Source organism: Prunus mume, linkage group LG3 (genome assembly GCF_029339155.1).
Source record: "Prunus mume cultivar Tortuosa linkage group LG3, ASM2933915v1, whole genome shotgun sequence".
Lineage (NCBI taxonomy): Eukaryota > Viridiplantae > Streptophyta > Magnoliopsida > Rosales > Rosaceae > Prunus > Prunus mume.
In genome coordinates this window covers 6,745,744-6,768,320 of record NC_142700.1, presented here as the reverse complement: position 1 = coordinate 6,768,320, position 22,577 = coordinate 6,745,744, and the positions used below count along the sequence as shown (strand labels likewise).

At 38.7% G+C, this 22,577-nt stretch overlaps 4 protein-coding genes and 1 long non-coding RNA gene across 5 annotated transcripts; 3 read left to right on the top strand and 2 right to left on the bottom strand.

Moving 5' to 3' along the window:
- Nucleotides 1-238: 238 nt before the first annotated feature.
- On the top strand, nt 239-1,981 carry LOC103325312 (large ribosomal subunit protein uL2x-like). The gene is made up of 2 exons (XM_008227469.2): nt 239-738; nt 1,462-1,981. Exons 1-2 carry the CDS (start codon nt 299-301, stop codon nt 1,802-1,804), a joined length of 783 nt encoding a protein of 260 aa, XP_008225691.1. The 5' UTR covers nt 239-298; the 3' UTR covers nt 1,805-1,981.
- Nucleotides 1,982-2,620: 639 nt separating this feature from the next.
- EMB2279 (pentatricopeptide (PPR) repeat-containing protein) lies at nt 2,621-8,448 on the bottom strand. Its single transcript, XM_008227540.3, has 9 exons — nt 7,122-8,448; nt 6,310-6,501; nt 5,701-5,782; nt 5,384-5,575; nt 4,718-4,831; nt 4,527-4,617; nt 4,283-4,440; nt 3,303-3,734; nt 2,621-3,075 (listed from the first exon to the last, which is right to left on the bottom strand). Exons 1-9 carry the CDS (start codon nt 8,141-8,143, stop codon nt 2,650-2,652), a joined length of 2,709 nt encoding a protein of 902 aa, XP_008225762.2. The 5' UTR covers nt 8,144-8,448; the 3' UTR covers nt 2,621-2,649.
- Nucleotides 8,449-9,396: 948 nt separating this feature from the next.
- LOC103325309 (protein CHUP1, chloroplastic-like) lies at nt 9,397-13,215 on the top strand. The gene is made up of 7 exons (XM_008227468.2): nt 9,397-10,530; nt 10,721-11,653; nt 11,930-12,061; nt 12,234-12,415; nt 12,498-12,609; nt 12,693-12,836; nt 12,935-13,215. The coding sequence occupies exons 1-7, from the start codon at nt 9,745-9,747 to the stop codon at nt 13,013-13,015; spliced, it is 2,370 nt and encodes a 789-aa protein (XP_008225690.2). The 5' UTR covers nt 9,397-9,744; the 3' UTR covers nt 13,016-13,215.
- Nucleotides 13,216-13,368: 153 nt separating this feature from the next.
- Nucleotides 13,369-14,984, bottom strand: LOC103325311 (uncharacterized). Its single transcript, XR_513621.3, has 3 exons — nt 14,825-14,984; nt 14,464-14,673; nt 13,369-13,578 (listed from the first exon to the last, which is right to left on the bottom strand). It is a non-coding gene; the product is annotated as an uncharacterized LOC103325311 (long non-coding RNA).
- Nucleotides 14,985-19,622: 4,638 nt separating this feature from the next.
- LOC103325308 (protein G1-like1) lies at nt 19,623-20,713 on the top strand. The gene has a single exon (XM_008227467.3). The coding sequence runs from the start codon at nt 19,800-19,802 to the stop codon at nt 20,580-20,582; it is 783 nt and encodes a 260-aa protein (XP_008225689.3). The 5' UTR covers nt 19,623-19,799; the 3' UTR covers nt 20,583-20,713.
- The last annotated feature ends 1,864 nt before the right edge of the window (nt 20,714-22,577 follow it).

The window sequence follows — 22,577 nt, the reverse complement described above, 5'->3', positions numbered from 1 at the left end:
GATATTGAAATCCATGATGAACCATGACCCTCTATATCTTTTGGGCCTTAACGTAAATCCAAAATTGCTCTTTGGGCTAATTTAAATAATTCTCAATTTAACCCAAATTTCAAAATTAGGCCCAATTTGTTATCGGTCCAAACACTCACATTTTGGGCCAATTGTATGTCATTCGTCTTTTAGGGTTTTAGATAGTTTTGGAGGCTGATCTCAAATGCTATAAATTTGCAATTCTAGGGTTTGCGAAACTTCATTTCGGGGCCGCTACCAGAGTACAGAGACATCTCAGCGGGAAGCCATGGGAAGAGTCATCAGAGCTCAGCGTAAGGGTGCCGGGTCTGTCTTCAAGTCCCACACTCACCACCGCAAGGGTCCTGCCCGGTTCCGGAGCCTCGACTTCGGCGAGCGCAACGGCTACCTCAAGGGCGTCGTCACTGAGATTATCCACGACCCGGGTCGTGGTGCCCCGCTCGCCCGAGTCAGCTTCCGCCATCCTTTCCGATACAAGAAGCAGAACGAGCTCTTCGTCGCCGCTGAGGGTATCTACACTGGCCAGTTCATCTACTGTGGGAAGAAGGCCAATCTGGTCGTCGGAAATGTTTTGCCTCTCAGATCGATCCCAGAAGGAGCTGTAGTCTGCAACGTCGAGCACCATGTTGGTGACCGTGGAACCCTTGCTAGGGCTTCTGGTGACTACGCTGTTGTTATAAGCCACAACCCTGATAACGACACCTCCAGGTATCTCTCTCTCCAATCGTTTTATTTTTGTTTGATTAATTTCTTTGGTATTGCGATTAGCATCGGAAGTGTAATTATATCTTCTTTTATGATATATAGTTTGTTTTTTAATAATGAAGCATGAAAGATGACATTTTTATTGAATCCCACTTGTGTATATTCAGACTCACAGTCTAGGTATAACCTATAAGATTAATGGACAGTAGCTAGGTGTTTTGTCTCTTGGATTTTGTTGAATTGGGGCATTTTGAGTTCTGCTTGTGGTGGCTAGTCATAGCGGTGTGGATATGAATAAAGGTAGTAGTAAGATCGGATTTTGAATTTTAGATGGATTGGGTCTCAACGTTTCATTTTAGATGAAACAATGAATCAATGTGCTTTTTCTGATAGAGATTATGATTGGTTTATCTTATTGTTCAGAAGATTGTTGAAATAAGTAAAATTAGAGGGGAAGAAAGTACTTGTCAATAAGAAATAAGAAGATTGTCCAATGTGATCATTCGTTTTTTGACATCTGTTACTGAATGTACTTTTCAATTTAGCTTGTCATTAACTTCTCTGTTTTATTTCACAACGTCTTTTACTATACGTTGATGATTGTAAGGTTTTATTTTGTTGTGTTTGCCCAAATGATGGATGGTATTTGTAATTTGCTTGCTGCGTTTTTTTTCATGTATTTGGTGAGGGACTAACTGATTATGCCTGTTTACATGTTCTTAACAGGATCAAGCTTCCTTCTGGTGCGAAGAAGATTGTGCCAAGTGGCTGCAGGGCAATGATTGGGCAAGTTGCCGGCGGTGGTAGGACTGAAAAGCCAATGCTCAAGGCTGGTAATGCATACCACAAATTCAGAGTGAAGAGGAACTGCTGGCCTAAGGTTCGTGGTGTGGCTATGAACCCAGTTGAGCATCCTCACGGAGGAGGTAACCACCAGCATATTGGACATGCAAGTACAGTCAGGCGTGATGCTCCTCCTGGGCAGAAGGTTGGTCTCATTGCTGCAAGGAGAACAGGAAGACTTAGAGGACAAGCTGCTGCCACTGCCTCCAAGGCTGACAAGGCTTAAGACCAATTTTATATTTATATGTTCTGTTTTTGGACCGCCAAATCCTTTAAGATTGCTCAACATTACCATTTTTCCTTTTTCTGAATTTGCTATTTTGGTATTGTTTACTTTGTGTACTAGTTTTTATCCGACACTAGTGGGTTCATTTGGCAGAAATTTTGTTTGGTTGATCCTTTATGCCCAAGTGTTCAATAATTTCAAGGCTTCATATAATTACAATTTAAAACGTTACTCAAATTCTCATCTTAGAGTTGGTGAGATGAATACTTTTGACCTAAACAGTATCAGTATAGGTTCCACCCAACGAGTGTGTTGTGAGGTTGCCAGTTTAGTTTTATGGAATATGTCAACAAGCAAGGTTCATACAGAAAACATGAAATTTATTTGAAATTATGGTCATTTTAGATGATTGTAGACCTGTGGTCTCTAATGGTTCATGTGGGTAATTAATTTCAAATGACCAAATGTATTTCTATTGAGTGGGGTGATAACATATTAAACTCATATATATTACATGGATGCTAGGACTCGAACTTATGACTTTTCTTGAGGGAGCATTTGCTTTAAACCACTAGTGTAGTGGGTTCTTTGCCCAAATGTATAGATTTAGCTGACATTATAATGTATAGATTTAGCTGACATTATAATGCTAAATTGTTTGCAAATTTAGTTTTGTTGACAAATTCAAATTCTTCTTTTCAAATACCTCCATTCAAATCTTCCCATTCCTATATTTTGATTTCATGCAATGGACATTCTGGATATTATTATTGTGATAGGTCGGCAACTTGGGATTGCTTCACAAGATAGGAAACGTTTTTATCAGAACGAAAAAGAAGATTACTTTAAATATGAATACTATTCATCAAAGAATTCATAGCTGGTTCTGTATGAGTTGTACATACAGTTTCACTTGGTTTAAAATCAGCTCCCACTAAACAGGTTCTATCAAGTTCTCCACAAGCTGCCATAAGATTTTGAAAAACAGGGTTCGACCTATCAGTTCTGTTGATAAGAATGCTACCCTCATGAACTAACCGTACAAAAGTGTCTTTCTGAAACCTTTCTGCATTTTCCTTGAACAACTTCAACCATGCATTCTTCGAGAAGAATGTCTGCAGCTCACCAAGATTTGGATTCGTAATACAGGAGAGAGCAGCAGCATAGTCATCTTTCTCTAGCTTTGTGCAAAACCTTTCCTTGACGAGAGGAGGAGGTGGACTCCGGCCTGCCTCCGTCAAGTGCGTCCAAGTTATGTCCAGTAGCTCACCCTGAAAATCATGAATGGATCCCATTTTGAATAAATTATAATTGTAAATCCCTTATTCTGGGTTGTTGGGGTAAAGAGAAAAGTTAACCCAAAAACTACAACCATGCATCACCCAAGAAGTTTTATATATGATAATATTAATGTAAACATTCGCTTCCTACACATTTCGAAACAAGTGCTGGCCATATCCCAGGAGGTGAGAGAAAATATTAAGAAAATAAATGATACCTTTCCAGCTTCGCTAGCATCCAATATCATCCGAAGATGGCGTTTAGCATTGAAGTGATACCCATGGTGTAGCATCATTTTGTAAACAAACTCGAAATCGTCCCACCTCTTTTCTATGATGCAGGCGTCTAACAAAGTGTTGAACGTGTAGCTATCTGGTATCACCCGAACCTTATGGTCAGATTTGCTGCTGATATTATTCCCATCATCTAACATCTTCAGGAACAGCTCTTTTGCTTCTTCAAACATCCCATGGTCCAAATAACCTTTCAGCATTGTGTTGCAAGTAACAAGATTTGGGGAGCAAAAGTTCTCCATTTGTTTGAAAACATATGCCCCATTTTTAATGCTTCCAGCGTCCAAACAAGCTTGAATTAAACCAGTGTAAGTCACTACTAGAGGCTTATTTGCAACCTTACATATCTTCTCAATCTGTTACAAGAAAGAATGACACAATAAGTGATCCAACTGTTAACTATGGATCAAATATGAGAACATATTATGTATACTACCAGGTAGGTCATAGTTGAGCCACATCCAATTAATCTAAGCATAATTACACAAATACACAAAATATTAAGAATACAGGGCAAATAATTATCAACACATCATAGCATTGGCTTTATACAACATGCTGGACAACATGCATCTCCTTTACATCAGATCTGTATAATTTAAGAATTAAAAAAAAAGAAAGAATAATATTGCAGTAGTGGGGGGAGGGGTGATGACTTTCTGGCCATTCCCTCACTAATTGATAAATTAACATGAAAAGGTAAAATCACTATATGACTTATTTATTGAACCCGAATTCTTTTATGATTGACAAAAATCAGCCTTGCAGCATGTTGCAAATCAATTCTTGGAACATCATGTCAGTATAATGCATGCTGAAGTGCCAAGGCCAAAAAAGAAAAAGAAAAAGGGAAAACAATAATACAATTTTCACTGATAAATGAAACAGACACAGCTCAAATTACCTGCATCAGTGCTTCTTGGCACCGTCCAGCACTACAAAGACATCGAGCAAAGTCATAATAAAGAGCTGCAGAACCTACTATTCCTCGTCTTTCCATGTTCTGAACAACCAATACAGCTTCATCTACTTTACCTTCTCTCCAAAGAGTGTTCACAATAACTGTATTCATAAGGAACCATCAATATTTATCCCTCTATAACAAAATGCAAAGTGAGACAGTAGTCCTGTAAAATCCCATAAAATACCTCTGTAAGTTAAAGCATTTGGTATAGAAGATTTCTGCACTTTCTTGAAAAAATCGTGGACCAAGTTGTACTTGCCACATGCTAACATCACCTGATTCAGTGAAAACATTGTCAGGTGTGCATAATGAGAAATAGATATTCAGGGTAATCTAGCAACCTAGTACAAGAAAGAAACTAGAGGTAACTCATACCTCCATGACAAGTCCATATGTTGTAGTCGCAGGCTGTAGGCCTTGTTGCTGTAACTGCTGCAAAACCCAAAATGCTCCTTCCCATTGTTTGCGCTGGACACATGCATTTAATACCTGCATATACATACAAAATATTATACCAATGTATACAGAACTGCACTAATTTTACATCAACTACCAAGCTCTTCAAAGAATGTAAATCAATCAGGGGAACCTCTTCTATTAGCAATATGAAATTAAAAAGGATGAAGTTAAAAGACATCCTTTTTAGCTTAATAGGTGTCATACGAAGGGTGAAGATGTAATGAATGGGAGAAATCACATATGCATTTCTAAACTAATGTGCACAAAAACTCTACAATTATGTACTGTTTAAGAACTTTAACGGTAACTATTTTAAGGGTCCAACTGATTGTAGGCTGTGCAGCACACTGGTTGACACCACAACCTGACATGTCCAACACATCAAAAAAATTTATTTTAGTATTCTACAAATGAAAACTATTCAATCATTCTGATCACAAATCTAGAAAAGGCTTCAAAGAGAGACTTCAGATTTGAATGTGTCAGCCAACTAATAGTCACTTGCGTTCTGAAATCAAAAAGCAATGAAGTAGTTATAAATCAAAATCTTCCGAACATAAATTATCACCAAGTACTAATTACCGCATGGAAGACAATAATATCTGGTTCCAACCGAGGGTCCCACTTCCCAAGTGCCCCTGTTTTGAACTTCTTCTTGGGAGGAGATCGCATAGTATCAATCACATCAAAAAGTTCCCTCATATGTCCCGCTTGTCCAAGAGTTACGGCAATAGAATGATAAGCTACCAAGTCAGGATATGAGGACATTTCTTGCTGGAGAGAAAAGAAAAAGTAAATATAATATTGGTCGGTGAAAGTACTCCTTCTCCCTATTAACTACAAATGTCTTTCATGAGCAAAAAGCATACTGTAGATAATAGCCAATTTTTGTGAATTACCAGCATTGCATGAAATACATTAAGTGCCTCCACAGGTCTCCTTGCCTTTCCAAGTACATCAAGTGCAGTTGTGTATATGTATCTGAATTTTAAAAGGGAAAACACTTCAAATTTCTCTCAAATACAATGATTAATGACAACTAACAAGAAATACACACCACCTGATTTCTACCTTACATTACAAGAAGTACAATCCCAAGCAGCATAGATTATAATGCAATGGAATTATTCTTCAAGAAGTATTCCATTATCCCTAGGAGATATTACCAAGACATTGCACTAAGTGAAAAAGAAGTCACCATAAATGACAGATGATCTATCTGTACAGGATTCAGAAATAGTATTGGTGATACCTAGAATTTAGTCCTTAAAGTTCCATCCTCTAATTGTGACTTTTTTTCTTCTTCTGAAGAAACTGGGTTGCAGCACTAAAATTCAAGCCCGCAAAAATTGACACAGAAGAATGAATCTAAATGTTGAAATGTTGAAAGGGGGTCTAAGGCTCATGAAAATTGCCATACTTTATTAAGCAGGAGTGCATGCCAATCTTTATATTTAATGATCTAATCTTTATATTTAATGCTCTAATCTTTTCATAGGCAAGAATACCTGAGCTTGTGGGATTTGAAACGCTCACGCATTTGAAGCCACTCAATGACTTGTAACACCCGTCTCCAGTTTCCTAGTTTTCCCAATAGCTGGATAACTCTCAATATTGAATGATCTGTGAATCTGATTTGTGCACTTCGCATCATCTTTGAAAACATCCACTCAGGCATGTCAATGTCTGCACCATTCAGCCTGTTAAAATAAACATTAATGAGATAATGTGAAACCCTAACTACAAAAATTAACACTTGACATGAGATATTAAGTTTGGTAAATTAGACAAAGGAAAATAGAGAAAAATCCAGGACATGACAAGCAAAATTGCTTAAGAAGATGCCAAAGCACATGACCTCCCTAAATAGTTATAATAGGAAAGAATGCTGTATCAACTCACAATGACCATTCTGCAACCCAGATTCGTTAATGGGTATATTTTCCCTTAAACAATTTATGATAGGAATTAAGTACAGAAGTGAAGTGTAGAATGCATGACTTCCATGTTGCATAAACTCCGGACTGGTGACAGTCTTATTAGTTACTTTTACTGAGTGGACTGATGAAGAAAGAAACTACAGACAACTTGTGTAACATAATACATATGGCTAAATAATGCCAAACTTAGCTTCACTTGCAAGCTGCTCTATACCAAAGAAACTGGTAATATTAATATAGCCGAACAGAAGAACATAATAAAAACATCAAAACCATCAGGTCAATTGAAGTGAATTGTCATCAACAAGGTAAAGCTAATGCCATCAATCAAGAAATTTATACTTCCAACATAAGAAAGGAAAAAGACATAGAGTACATACCATTTTGCTAGCTTCTGGATCCTCTCCTCCATTTCCATTTGTGAAACCCGTGGCTTGTCCATAATATCACCGAATTCATCAAAATTCTTAAATGCAGCTCTTTCCACCTTCATGCTATTGTCATAATTTTTTTTGGGGAAATCCCTACCACTCTTAGTTAACTTCTCACTTCTACGAGAAAAACCTCTATCAGTGGCTTTCTCAGCATTGATGTGGTTCCTCTCAAGTCCACCTTGAATTTTAAAACCAACTTTCTCTCTCTCGAAGGATTTATCTGTTGACTTGTAAACTCTTAGGTCATCTTTCATATTTCGTGCCATTGTACTTTTACCTCTGAAGTTCAACTCTGGTTCTAGCCTACCCGAATATTTTGACCTTCCATCTCTTGCCTCTCCCCTTATCTTCTTCTTTTCCTTTTCATCCCTGTTGCTCTGTCTGCTATCATATTCATCCTTAAATCCTTTAACTCCTTGCCTTTTGCTTTTTCCCATAATTCCGTTTCTATTTCCAAGTGCCTCATTTTGCTTTGCAGCTTTTGACGCCTTCTCTTGATTAGAATGCCCTTCAGACTCCCCCAATTTTACATGCTCTTCATTACCCTCAGACACCAGACTCCTGGAAACACCTCTACTCCTCAAATTATGCTTTGGATTCTGCTCTTTTGAGCTGTCCTGCTTATCTCTATCATTTCTAAGTCTAACAGTCCCCATAACCTTCAAGTACTGATCAAATGATGGCTTAAATTCAAACTCTTTCTCTAGAATTTCACCACCAACCGACCTGTTATCAGACCCTTCCTTCGACACAGCACTAATAACTGTTCTTCGATTCGGAATTTTAATACCAAAACCCCGATTCTTCTTCACATTCTTCTCATATAAGCCAACACAGAAGATGGGTCTCCGAAAAAGCGAAAACCCAGATAAAGGACCTGGCTTTGAGATACAATTCGCAGCGAAAATATCATTTCTTTGAAAATTGGAGACGCCCAGTTGAGCATTTGTCATAATCATTCCCACCATTTTCAATTTATCCAACGAACCCAAGTAACATGATTTCAAACTTTCCTAGGCCATGTTGAGCTATGAAGCGAAACAATTACAGAAATACATAAAAGAGAAAGCATAGAGCGAACGAACTACGAACTTCAAGTTTAAGTAGCAGAGCAGCTCAAAGAGGAAATGGCTACCGTGAAAGCAGACAGACACGGTCTCTGTTCTCCTCAGAGCAGGAGGACCTTAACAGCTGGAGAAGAGACCAACTGATTATGCTCTGAAGAAGAAACTGATTGTCGCTCGAGATATCGATTGAAAACCCGGGAATGAAAATCAACAAATAACTGTTGGACTTGGAGGTGTAATAGCTTACTACTGGGGCAGGTTTAGGCCCAATAAGTGTATGAGTTCAGGCCCATACCGTGTTGTTCTTTAAATTGGGCCCGTATTATGTGTTCAGATGATTCATCAGGCGATATAAAGAAACACGACTCCTTTTATTTTATTTTAATACAAGCGATATTGGGCGCAGAGGATTCAAACACTATGCATGTCGAACCAAGGCAAATTATCTTCCAGTATGCTGATGGTAGTAGGAATAACACTGCTGGTCCTATTGGCACAGCATGTGTTTTAAGAGATGCAACTGGTGCTTGGCTTAAGGGCTATTCTACGAATTTGGGTATTGACTCTGTCCTTGAGGCTGAATTGTGGGGTATTTTCTAGGGACTTTCCCTAGCTTGGGATTCTGGGTTTTGAATTGTGGAAGTGGAAAGTGATTCCAAGGTTGCAATGACTCTTCTCAATTCTCTCGCTATTTCTGCATATCTTTGATGGGGTGGGAGACTCCACGCCTTGTCTTCTTTGTTTTTAATTGGCTTTCTTGTTTCCCTGGGCATTAGCCCCCTTTGTTCCAAAAAATAAAAAACACAATACTTTGGACGCAGAACTACTTGTTGTTAACCACTTAAACACAATACATGCCCTTAATTTTAAATTTTAAAAGCTTCTATTTTATTAAACAAAGGATTTCTTAAAATATTATTAAAAAATAATTAAAATATACAAAATTAGTGAGAGATAAATCCGTAATTTCATTAACAAAATTAGTAAGCGTTTTTGTTGGTGTAAATAAAATTAGTCAATTTTTTTTATTTTTGGTAGGAAACGCAATTACAACTTAAATCCCCACGGGGAGTGGGACCCGGGCGCTGAATGCGACCGTTGCACGCCCACCCTCGTATTCTTTCACTCTTCACGGAGAATGGAGAGATTCAAATTTCAAAAATTCAAAGTTGGCCTATAAAGAAAAGCTGCCACTTTAACCGCATAGCTCTCAACTGGTCTTGGAATCGGAGCTTTCATTACTACTACAAGTCCACAAGCAAGCGCCATTTCAAGCTTTACGCCTTCCGTTTGGTCCCAACAAAAATATTTGAACTTTCAAACCCCATTTCATTGCACAACACAGCTCAAATCATGAGCTCACTCTCTCAGTTCAGTATGTTTTTCAGTGTTATTTAAGGCCGGTTTGTGAAACCTCAGCTTTTGGTTGAATTTAGGACCACCCCTATTTCAGTTGAGTGCCATTTTCTAGGCCCTCTGTATAATCATTTTGGTTTTGCACAATGAGAGAAGAGAACCCATCAGAAAGCAGAGCAAGATCGATCAAGTTTTCTGACCAAAATCAGATACCAAAGTGCCAGAATGTGAAGGGCAATAGCAACGCTTCAAAGTTAAGGTCTGCTTCTTCATGGGGTTCTCATATTGTGAAAGGGCTTGCAGGAGACAAGAAGACCAAGGTTCAACCCACAGTGACAAACAAGAAACCACCGCTAATGGGCTCTGATATGGCGAACCAGAAGAACTCATTTGTGCCTTCTCATCCACGCGTCAAGCGTTCGCTCATTGGAGACTTGTCATGCTCAGTCAATGGTAATCAAGTTCATCCTCAAATGCATCCCACCCACCGGAGACAGTCCTCTAGGGACTTATTTATTGAGCTTGATCATTTGAGAAACTTACTTCGAGAATCTAAGGAAAGAGAGTTCCAGTTGCAAGCTGAGTTATCGGAGTGTAAGCGAAACCCGAAAGTTTTAGACCTTGAGAGGGAGCTTGAGGTGAAAAGGATTGAGCTTGATGGCCTAGCTCGAAAAGTTGAGTTGCTGGAAGAAGAAAAAACTAGTCTCTCTGAGCAATTATCGGCATTAACATCGATTCTGGACAGGAATGAAGGAGTGACATTGAAAAAAGAAGAACAAGAAAGTTCAGTGGCATCAGCATCAGGGAGTATGGAAATGGAGGTTGTGGAGTTGAGGCGCCTGAACAAGGAGCTACAGCTTCAGAAGAGAAATCTTGCTTGCAAGCTTTCTTCTGTGACATCCCAGTTGGCTTCTCTAGCAAAGGCTTCTGAGGTACTATCATATCAACTTTACTGATTGATTACTTAAATTGGGTAACTAAAGCTTTATGCTGAGCTTGGTAGAATAACTTTTAGATGATTTTCTTTTTCTTTTCTATTTTCATTAGCTTTACTGGATTATGTGAGTTAGTTGTCCTGGTTTACTTTGTTTGCTTACTGCAATTTGTATTGGTTATTATCAGAGTGACATTGTTGAGAAGATCAAAGCTGAGGCATCTGCGCTAAGACATACAAATGAAGATTTGTGTAAACAAGTTGAAGGTTTACAAATGAGCAGGTTGAATGAGGTTGAGGAGCTAGCCTACCTGAGGTGGGTGAATTCGTGTTTACGAAATGAGTTGCAGAACTCCAATTCATGCTCCACAACAAATTCTGATAAGCCATTAAGCCCCGGTTCGTTTGAGAGAAGTAGTAAATCTGCTGGAGCATTGCCATCTAGAAGCAGCGAGTATTTAGAATACGGTAGTATAAAGAGATTGAATCTAATAAAAAAACTAAAGAAATGGCCTATTGCTGATGATGACCTGCCCAACCTAGAATGCCCAGATGGTCTCTTGGATAAAAGTTGGGTTGATTCAGAGGAAGGTAGAAGTCCAAGAAGAAGACACTCAATAAGTGGATCTAAATGCTGTGCAGAAGAGTTGGTGCAGAGTAATAAGAGAAGGCAATCTGATGGTTTTATGTGTGCTCAAGAAATGGAGAAGGATACAGAGCCAGTAGCTTCTGAAAATTTTGATTTATTCTTCGGAAATTGTCATGAAATTAACAAAATTCCAGCTTCATTAGATGTTGAGAAAAGGGCCTTGAGAATTCCAAATCCCCCTCCAAGGCCTTCATGTTCCATTTCTAGTGGAGCCAAAGTGGATGGTTCTGCCCAAGTTCCACCGCCACCGCCTCCACCTCCCCCGCCACCTCCTCCCAAGTTTGCAATGAAGACTAGTACCACAGGAATGGTACAAAGAGCCCCACAAGTAGTTGAGTTTTATCATTCACTCATGAAGAGAGATTCTAGGAAGGATTCTTCAAATGGAGGAGTTTGTGATGGCCCAGATGTTGCAAATGTTCGTAGTAGCATGATTGGAGAAATTGAGAACCGATCATCACATTTGCTTGCTGTAAGCGTTCGCTTGCCAGTTGTATTTTTCTGCTTGAAGTTCATTTTCTACTAAAGCTATAGTTTTCCATTGTTAAATGCTTGCAACTTCCAAGCCTTTTTCAGCCATTGAAATCTATCCATCCAACTGCTGACAAGAGATGGAGGAAAGAAATTTAATGCTCCATGTCTCTCAGTAATGAGAGGGAGTAGGACTAAAGTTAGTGTGTTGAAGTCATAGGTTCTCTGGTAGACTAATGCAAATTCTTATTGATTGTAATCACCATTTCTTTTGCAGATAAAGGCAGATGTTGAGACTCAAGGAGAATTTGTGAATTCGTTGATCAGAGAGGTGAACAACGCAGTTTATCAAAACATTGACGATGTTGTGGCCTTTGTGAAGTGGCTCGATGACGAACTTTGCTTTCTTGTAAGTGTGATCTCTTTCATGACCTGGTTAACTTGATCTACTGTAATATAATGGTGGATGTGTTTCAAATGGCACTGGGGAAGCTAAGCAAATATGAACAAGGCAAAGTGCTCAATATTATATGTCTGATCTTGCTGATTCCTTAATATTATGCTTGCATTCTGTTGAAAAGGTGGATGAGAGGGCAGTCCTAAAGCATTTTGATTGGCCAGAAAAGAAAGCAGACACACTGCGAGAAGCAGCATTCGGTTATAGAGATCTCAAGAAATTGGAGTCTGAAGTGTCTTCATACAAGGAAGATATAAGACTGCCTTGTGATATTGCACTAAAGAAAATGGTCTCGTTGTCTGAGAAGTAAGAACCTTCATTGGTGTTTTTGCTAGCAATTAATCTGTGGTAACTACAAACTTATCAAGTGTTTCCTTACCTCTTGCAGGATGGAGCGTACTGTTTATAACCTTCTCCGGACAAGGGAGCCCTTGATGCGTCATTGCAAGGAGTTTCAGATACCCACAGATTGGATGCTTGACAATGGAATTTTAAGCAAGGTAGACTTTTGTTGTTGTCTTGTCTATAAATGAAATACTCAACGCCTTTGCATCACATATATGATTCACTGCCAATCCTGCAGATAAAGTTTGGCTCAGTCAAGTTGGCAAAGATGTACATGAAGAGGGTGGCTATGGAACTTCAGTCAAAGGCGGCAGCGGAGAAAGATCCAGCTATGGATTACATGCTGCTTCAGGGAGTGAGATTTGCTTTCAGAATTCATCAGGTTAGTAACATAAGAACTAAACATAGTAAAAAAAAGTGTGCGTTTTATTCCTTTTGAATATGTAGAAGATTGAGATATGTTTCTTGATTGATATGCAGTTTGCAGGGGGATTCGATGCAGACACAATGCATGCGTTCGAGGAACTTCGTTACCTTGCTCATCTTCTTAACAAAAAGTAAAGAGGAAAGGAGGTGGAAGGGGAAGGATTTAACAGAACATTTTTGGCTTACCATCTTAGTAAGCTTCATACGGAAACGTATAATACATTCTGTAGAAAGCAATCTGGCCAGACAACGTGTTTTGGTGTAGTTTTGAGTTTGGCTGTTAATGAGCTTGGTGTGAGAAATAGGAAAGGATTTAGGTTTGGGTTAATACTTAAAATTACCAGAAGTGAAATGATATGTTACATGTATTGCAACGCTTCTTGTAATATGTAAGTTCAGAATTATACAAACTTTTAATCCTTCAAATCCCACAAACTCTAATCAAGAACGGCTCATTAGGTATCCAGTAAAAAAATCGACAGACTTGCTTGGCCAATACTCAGAACTCATTTTCATTTAACTATTTGCACCAAGTGCACCAATGATTTTGCAACATCATGTGACAAATTTGTACATTCTCGCACTATCAACCTTTAATGGTCTAGTCATCATCCTATGGATCGCAGTCCCTAATCTTCGCATCTAATATTCTCCATAGAGTAGGCCATTGTCAAATTTGAACCAAAACGTTCTGTAAACTGCAGAAGTGAACAAGACAAAGTTAATCTTATGTGATACCACTCAAAGTCCATACTGTTTCTTCACAGCATAAAATGACCTCAAAATGCAAAACAAGAATAGAAGCAGATACATTCCCCTGTACCCTCAAATAAGATAAACTAAGACTAGCACCCATGATGAGAAGAGTAAAAGTTCTTGAGAAGAAAATGGACACATAGTTGTAACTTGTATACAACTGGTTATATCTGGGCTCAAGCCGAAACAAAAAGCTATTAAATTTTTGGCTTCATAGAAGTATTGCCTCAAAGGACTGCCTGGTATCAGGATAAAAAGTTCCTGACCTTGACTGCTCAGGCACTAGGCATGAGTGAGGCCTATATGAACTCACCAGAGCAGGACGTCCTAGTATCACGGTAATGCAGTCACATTATATTACACATACACACTAAGCAGGACGTCCTAGTGTTCCCTTCCTACTCCTCACATCTGATTCAGAAAACTCTTACACACATTCCTCTTATGACAAACAGAAGGTCAAGATACTAATCCGACTAGAGTAATGTCGAGAATCCTGTGGCACAATAGATCAAAAAGCAAGTCGACCTGGGAGTTTTAGCAGCTTCAGTGCTCCCCAGTCAATCAATATCTTAATTAGCTTTGCACACTAAGAAACTATCAACATGGAGTAACTCAAGCTGGATAATTGCTAGCCTAAAACTATCAATTTGAATGAACATGCATATAACCAACAATAAATGGAACTAGACTGACAACCAGTTTTTGGGCAAATACCATCTGATGAATGCATTAGAATGAAACATTGCAGAAAAAAAAGCCAATAATTCAGTTATGAATGTAATTATATTTAAAAAAACACAAAAATTCAGTGATTTGCGAATCACCATTCTAGTGCATCCTGGGCCAATAATCAGTTGGTCGTCAACAACCCATCGCTGCTCCACAAACCCTAATCAAAGTGAGCAGCCGCAGACAAAGTAAACGATTCGACAGGAAGCAAGAACTGCAACGGCGATATACGCAGAACACCAAATGCCAGCCGCCAACAACAAATTCAGCGCATCACAGTAGGCCATAAAAAATACCCCTCACACCTGAACCATCAATATCACATAAAAACCACCAAATTATATATAACACATCAAGCAACATACAGAAAAAATTCACGAAAAAGGAAATTTTTTTTTGACAAAATCTAAGGCGAGCTGATCAAAAGTTCATAGCACTGGAACGCAATATACATACATCAAATTGCTTGTAATCGATTGCCGATTCTTCTTGATATGATACTCTGAATGATTCAATTTAGAAAAGGGAAAGCTTTGATGCAATTCCAATGCAGCAATCAGAGAGAGAGAGAGAGAGAGGTTTTATTTTAACTTTACAACCTTATAATGAAGGGTTTACAAACCAAGTGGGCTTGCAGACTTATGGGAAATCCGCAATGTTCAAAATTCAAATACGGGCCCATACTTGGGCTTACTTTGTGTGGGCCTACATGTAGATGATTGTTTTCACCCTTAATATTTTGCTTTAGGGCTAACATTATTTTACCCCCTGAATGTTTGAAGTCATTCTTGAAATGGACCATAAAGTTTCAATTTTGTCAATTTATGCCCTAACGTTTTAAAATTCGACAAATTTACACATTCTGTCAGTTTGACTGATTAGTCTTCTGTTAAATGATGACGTGGCAAACGCAGGGTCCATTTTGTGTAATTAAATATTAAGAAATAATATTTAAAAAGAATTTAAATTTTTTGACATATATTAAAATAAAAATAAAAACATATACCTCTTCTCTCTCTGTTTCTTTATCTCTCTCGACATTCTCATCTCTGTATATCAACCCTCACTCCATCTTGCTTAACACAACACATAAAACCCATCCGCCACACCCCATTCTCAACCTTCAAAATCATCTTCGACCTTTCTAACAATGGTCTCTTTCTCACGGTTTTGATGCTGGTCGTCGATGTACTGCTCGGCTCAACTGTGCTAATGTAAAGGAAGCTAGAGGGTGGGATTCTCGAGTCGTCTGCGAATCTTTGGGAACCTGGTTTTGGTTGGGAGAAGAGTATTTGGTCGAAATGAGGGAGAAGTGGGTGTTTTGGTCGAGACGAGGGAGAAAGAGGGTGGGATGAGGGGGAAGGGGTTGGGAGAACGGGGGGTTTGGTCGGGATGACGGAGAAGGAGATCAGAAGAAGGGGTCGGGAGAAGGGGTTTAGTCAAGAATCGGGATGAAGGAGAAATAGGTCGGGATGAGGGGTTTGATCGGGATATGGCTGGGGGTTTCGTCGGGATGAGGGATAAGGAGAAGGGAGTGGAGGGGCGGTGGGTCGGATGGGGGTGGGTGTATGGTCGGTGATGGACTGTGAGGATATGGGGGATAGGGAGGTGGTCCGTGGTCATGTACAGAGATAGAAGAACATAGTTTTTTTTTTTTGGCCAACGACAAAAGACACCTGCAGATTTGGGTGGTTCTCAATATGGATCATAGGGTATCAATTTACACCCTTACGTTTCCAACATCATCCAATTTCATCATTCCCAACATCGTCCAATTTCATCATTCCGTTAACTTACGTTTCCAACATCGTCCAATTTCATCATTCCGTTAAGTTGACCGTATGATCAATTGTTATGTGTTGACGTGTCTACTATGGGATCTACCTACTAACTAGCCAATTCATTAGAAAATTTATATAAAATGATAAAGTTTTAAAAAAACATCGTCTTCCTTCCCCAGACCAACAAGCCTAGCGCCCATGTTCACCCCCTCTGGCCCAGCACCCTCCTCCATTTTCGAGCTCGACGGTCTGCAAAGTTGCTGGTCCGAAGTGATGGCTTTGGGACCCTAGTTCTTTTGCGCTCCAGATCGGGACTGGTTCTTACTGGAATTGGGTTTTGGTGTTCCGTCGCCGAGCCGACACCCAAGAGAGAGAGGGATAAGGGCTGGGGTTGGTGCATTCAAATCTACCAATAATGGTAACAAACATAGATGGAGAAGCAAGCAAACCTTTCTTGCATTCAGATTCAGGAACCAGCATCGCCGCTTGCATTGAATTTTGAAAACCAACTGCTTCAAGTATCGCAGAGTCTTCCATGTGGTTGTCCACCAAAGTAGAATCAACCCTTTCTTTCACAACCATCCAGAGTCTCTGTAGTATCACAGACATGAAACCCAGAACCTAAATTGCAAGCTTTGGTATTTTCTAATACCAAAAAGTGAGGAAATTTCATCCTGTTATGAGGTTGACAAGGCAGTTACCAAACCCAAACACAAAACTAATCAATCCAATCCAGAAGAGATTTGAATTTGAAAAATTTGCATCAACCTAGTATCATACTTGTTCAATTGATCACACCTACAAAATGAAAAGGAGATTACAAGTTTTAGACCACTTAACAGAAAACCAAACGGTCGAACTAACGGAACATGTAAATTGGTCGAATTTTAAAATGTTTGAGCGTAAATTGACAAAATTGAAACTCCGTAGCCCATTTCAAAAATGACCCCAAACCTTCGGGGTAAAATAATGTTAGCCCTTTATTTTATATTTTAACAAACATAGGATATTTACAAAATACTTTTACAACGAGCCAATACACTCACAACAATGAGACTAGCTACAATTAAGTATCGAACTCATCACAAATATATATCATCATCATCATTCCATCATGTGAATTGAACATACAATCTCCACAAACTAAGTGGGTAGATGGTAATTTAATTTTATAATTGAAGTAAAAAATGTTTTGCTGGAATTATAAATAAGCATTATTGTTTGATCATGAAGTCTAAAATTGTCGACCGTGTAAGTCCAACTGTCCAACAAACACAACAAACAAAATATTTTTTCTAGCTCGACAATGAAGACTGAGACTATGATGAAGACATTGACGAGCGACATTTCGCTCCCCATTCTTGTCGTTTGATCCGTGAACTAATGTGAAGACTTCTCTTCAGGCAGCGTTAGATTTTGAAATAAATCAAACATTTTAAATGGTTAAAATTTTGTTTATTTAGATGATTATTTTGTATCGCTTGCATTCTTAAAAATAATATCCAACTTGTTTAAACAAATAAACAAAGTTTATCCTACAATTATACTTTCAGCTCTATAATTTTTAAAGTTTATAAATCAAAGTATTTGTTTCAAATTACTTATCCGTATAAAGGAAGAAATAATGCATAAAATTTAACTGGTTTAAATAACCAATATAAAATGTTAAAAAAATGAAGTTTTTCGTGCCTATTGATGATGAAAGACTTTTATGCAACGGGAGTAACATCTTTTGTTATCCTCAGTCACTAACGCAATGACACGTAAGATAACTTTTCTGCATGTTAATGTGTTATTAATTTAGGATAGCAAAACAATATTATTCTCGTTATAAGTAAGTTTTTCTATTATTGATGTGATAAAACTATCAACTATCGTCACAAAAATAACACCAAAGTTACTTTTTAACATATATGGATCACGAAAGTACAGATTGACTGATTCAGTGAAAACCTTGAATTGCTCAGTTAGAGATGTAGTCTATCAGTCCATTGTCATTCATTTATATCCCAATTGAGACTATACTTTGAGCAAGACGTAGAGATCGAATTGGATATAAAGTAATTAATGTTACCATATATATATATATATATATAAACTATTTATTCTAGCTCACTCTTCATTATTTTAATAATTTAAAACTTATGATTGATGTGATGAGTGCACAAAACCTTTGTGCAAGAATAATTACCCGTGCGGGTAATTTCTAAAACCATGATGCGTGGTTACAGGTTTGAAAAGCAAAGGAGGACATGAGACTCTTTTGGCATAGACTATATATTTACTGTGTATGATACAGTTGCTGGCATATGTTGGAGCATTCAAAAGGGCAAGCAAGCAAAGCAACCCAAAAGACCAAAATGAGGGATTTGCAGAGCTGAGAATCTTGGCGACCCACGTGCACAAGCCCAGCGCTAAATCTGGAAACAATGTGAAGAGGGAGGAGGAAAAGAAAGAAACCAGGCCTTTGTGTTGTGTGTTTGATTGATTCTAAATCAATGGCAACAAAAAGCAGTGGACAGAAAATGAGTGCCCCTTATATTGATTTGACATGCTTGACAAGATGTAACATTGCCCCATCTCTCTCTCTCTCTCTCTCTCTCTCTCTCTCTCAACTCAGTGCTATACAATAAATAGATTCAAAGAAGCAACCAAAAAAGTCTTATTGGTTGCACAGTCAATCAATATGATCGATCCGTGTACCCCTAATATAATCTTGTTGGGTTTCCATTTACCCTCCATAAATGCTCTCCTTTTCTGGATTCTCCCCCTATTTTCCTTTTACCTTTTTTATTAGCTTTTCCTTTTTGAGTAACATACAAGAAATAATAAGCATTATACGTATAAGGTACGTAAGAATCCACCAAAATCTGTTACGGTCGCTTATGGATGAGTGTATCAGTTGGAAATTTTTGACCATCAATGCATGTGCTGATTGAATAGACTTTATTGACAACAAAAGCTTTGGAGATGATGGGGGAGCACAGAGTGTACAGTTAGAGTCCGTTCTGCCCTAGCTAGGCTTAGGCCAGCAAAAACCTAGCAGTAGCAGTGCTTTTGGGAAATAAATGTACACTCTGTGCATGTATAAGCCAGTTTAATATTGGAACTGAAAAGTAGGAGTAGCAATTTCGGGCACGACCTAGAGTTGGCTGGGTGAGGGCGCTCAAATTGCCGCGCTAGAATTAGGTTTCCAAAGGTTACCCACCAGTCCCATCCGCTGCCTAATCAGTCTTTTAATTCGCAGAAAATCATTCGTCCAGTTTTAGTGTTTCAAAAATACAGAGAGAGAGTAGAAAAAAGCAGGTAAGGTTTCGTATATGTGATCGATATGACGTTTATGAAGTGACATTCAAACTGTCATCACTTGCTTGCGCGACGTGGTTTTGTCTTTGCATGGGGCCCCCTCCTTTTGTCTCCTTCTCTTTCTTCTTAATAATGTCTCCTCCTCAGCCCCTCCTCCCCTCTGCCCGGCCCCTACTTTATATACCCCTCAATACACTCACACGTCTCTCGATCCACCCAGCATATAAATTTCCAACCCCAAAGAGAACAATATTTATACTTGTACCCATCGCACTTGCTATGTGAAATTCCAATCTCTTCAATTTCTACACACACACACACACACGCACTTGCTAATTTTTGATATGTCAGCAGCAGCCGCCGCCGCAGCAGCAGCGGTAGTCTGCCGCTCCAGCTCGACCACCAGCAGCTCCAGCGGCGCCGACAACTACCACCACCACCAACAACAACACCGACTGTTAGTCACGCCGTCACTAACGGCAGCCCCGCCGGTGCTGAGCAGGTATGAGTCGCAGAAGCGGCGTGACTGGATCACGTTCGGGCAGTATCTCAAGAACCACAAGCCGCCGCTGACGCTGTCGCGGTGCAGCGGGGCCCACGTGCTGGAGTTCCTCCGGTACCTAGACCAGTTCGGGAAGACCAAGGTCCACGCGGACGCTTGTCCGTTCTACGGGCACCCCCACCCGCCCGCGCCCTGCCCCTGCCCGCTGCGTCAGGCGTGGGGCAGCCTCGACGCGCTCATTGGCCGGCTGCGGGCGGCGTTCGAGGAGAACGGCGGGCAGCCTGAGACCAACCCGTTTGGAGCTCGGGCGGTGAGGTTGTATCTGAGGGAGGTGAGGGACAGCCAGGCCAAGGCCAGGGGTATTGCCTATGAGAAGAAGAAGAGGAAGAAAGTAGGGGCATCGCAACAGCAACAGCAACAGCAGCAGCAACAGCAGCAGCAACAGCAGCAGGATGAGCTGGGGGAGGAGCAGCAGGGGCAACAGGGTAATTTCGGTTCATCAGGTTATGGCTATGGTGTTCTCGGTGGGGGAAGTGATGGGTCATCAAATAGGGTTGTGCTTGTTGGAACTGCTTCTTCCACTGCTGCTAGGGGCTCTATGATCCCTTTGTCAGCGCTAAACTAAATTAGCGAGTAATTATCCCCTTAATGATATAAATATCTTAGCTAGCTAGCTAGTTGCATGATATGAAAAGAATGTAAGGGCTTTTGATATTTTGTGTTAATTAACCTTTTCTTTAATCTGGCAACTGAAAATAGACCCTTAATTAGTGCTAGATCATCTTTGATTAGCCAAAGGGTTTGTAGTTTTCGTTTTTCCTCCTAATTTATTTGTTTTAATTAACCAAAATTAGATTTTATTACGAACAAAATAGAGAAACAACAAGTGCATTATTGTTTGTATTATAAAGAAAAAAAATGTGTCAGATCAATAAGTGCATTATTGTTTGTATTATAGACGGTGATAGGGAAACAACATTAAGCCAACAGTACAATTCTTCTGTTGAAAATATGATAACTAAAATCAGAAGGCTCTTCAAATCTGACAACATCTTCGTTAGAAGCCAAACGAACTAATTTATACATTATCTTATTTGTCTCTGGAAATATATAAACAAAACTTGAATAGAGGAAATTGTTTGCAGACATGGCCTTAGTAAAGATTGCTAGAATGGATGTGTTTTCTAAATCTGCATCTGAGTTTGAATTCCTCACATTTTGTAATTTAGATTAATTTAAAGGACCATCGCTTGTTTTCATTTATGTTTCTATGTAGATGGAAGAAAAGAGGATAGGTTAAATCAAAGTAAAACAATCTGGAAAACAAAAAATTCAAACTAAAATAAATCATATATATATATACACAGTCCCCTTCTATTCAAGGATTCCTTAAATAATTTTATTTGAGGACACCCTTTAAGTACAATTTTTTTTTCCAAAGATCCGAAGCACCTATTTTTTTAAGTCTACACTCATAGATAATTCTTGCAAAACATTAGACAAATCGGAAACATTCTCATACAAAATCAATTAATATGGTGCTTTAAGAAAGTACTAAAATTTCAATAACACAATTGAGTGATCAAACAAAATTGGATTCAAGTGATTTTTTGTAAATATGTTTGAAGTAGTGAAATATAAAGCGGAATAGGTCCTACACGGATGTCTCTCAAATAAGCTAATTTAAGAGATCCCTCAATGAAAAGGAATTTATATATATATATATATATATCATTTTTGATATTTTATTCTTCTTATCATCTCTCATGCATATATAACTAGATCGTTTAAATTCTCGCATTTGTTCTTTAGTAGCTGAAACGGTAGAGGATATGGTCTACATTTTTTTACAATATCTTAATTGTGTGCTATTATGCTGACAAAATCATGTTCTTTTGCTTTAATTAAAAAAAAATCATATTCCTTTTTTTGTCTTAGTCAAACACACGCAATGAAAAGAGAACTAAGGGACACTGTTAGGGCTTAATCCTGAAGTACACCTGCCTCTAATATATCTTGATTATCGCATGTGCATAATTAAGTTGGTTAATAAGTAATTAATTAGGATAAATTATAAGTTTTATTAAGGTTGTCCCTTATACTGAGACATATTTTTACATCCACATATAATTTATATAATTAGCAAGACTAAGATCTCATATTGACACCTCACATTTCCTATCTTGACAAAGTAGTGGTCGAGAAAAGGCTTTTTTTTATATATTTATAGGACAAATATTTCTTCCAACTTTGGTGTACTCAACAGTCGTATATATGCGTTTCTTCATCTTTCTGTATATATTATTTCATATTAAAATGCTTTCCCTTCTCTCCTCCTGAGATTACACAACACTGACAAGGCTTTCATACATCTTATACATTCAAAAAGATTATCATACGCACGTATTTTTCTATATTCTCCCATATGATTCTTTTAGAGTGCCAATAACATCTTTCGAACACAACGTTTGTAATCACTTTTCATTCGTAAGCGTTAATTTATGATTTCAGAAAACCGGAAGCCATGTGACAAAAGCCTATGTAACACAACTACGGTAGATATATATTCCTGTTAACTTGTGAAGGAGATGATTATGAATGTCGCATCATGCTTGCCTGG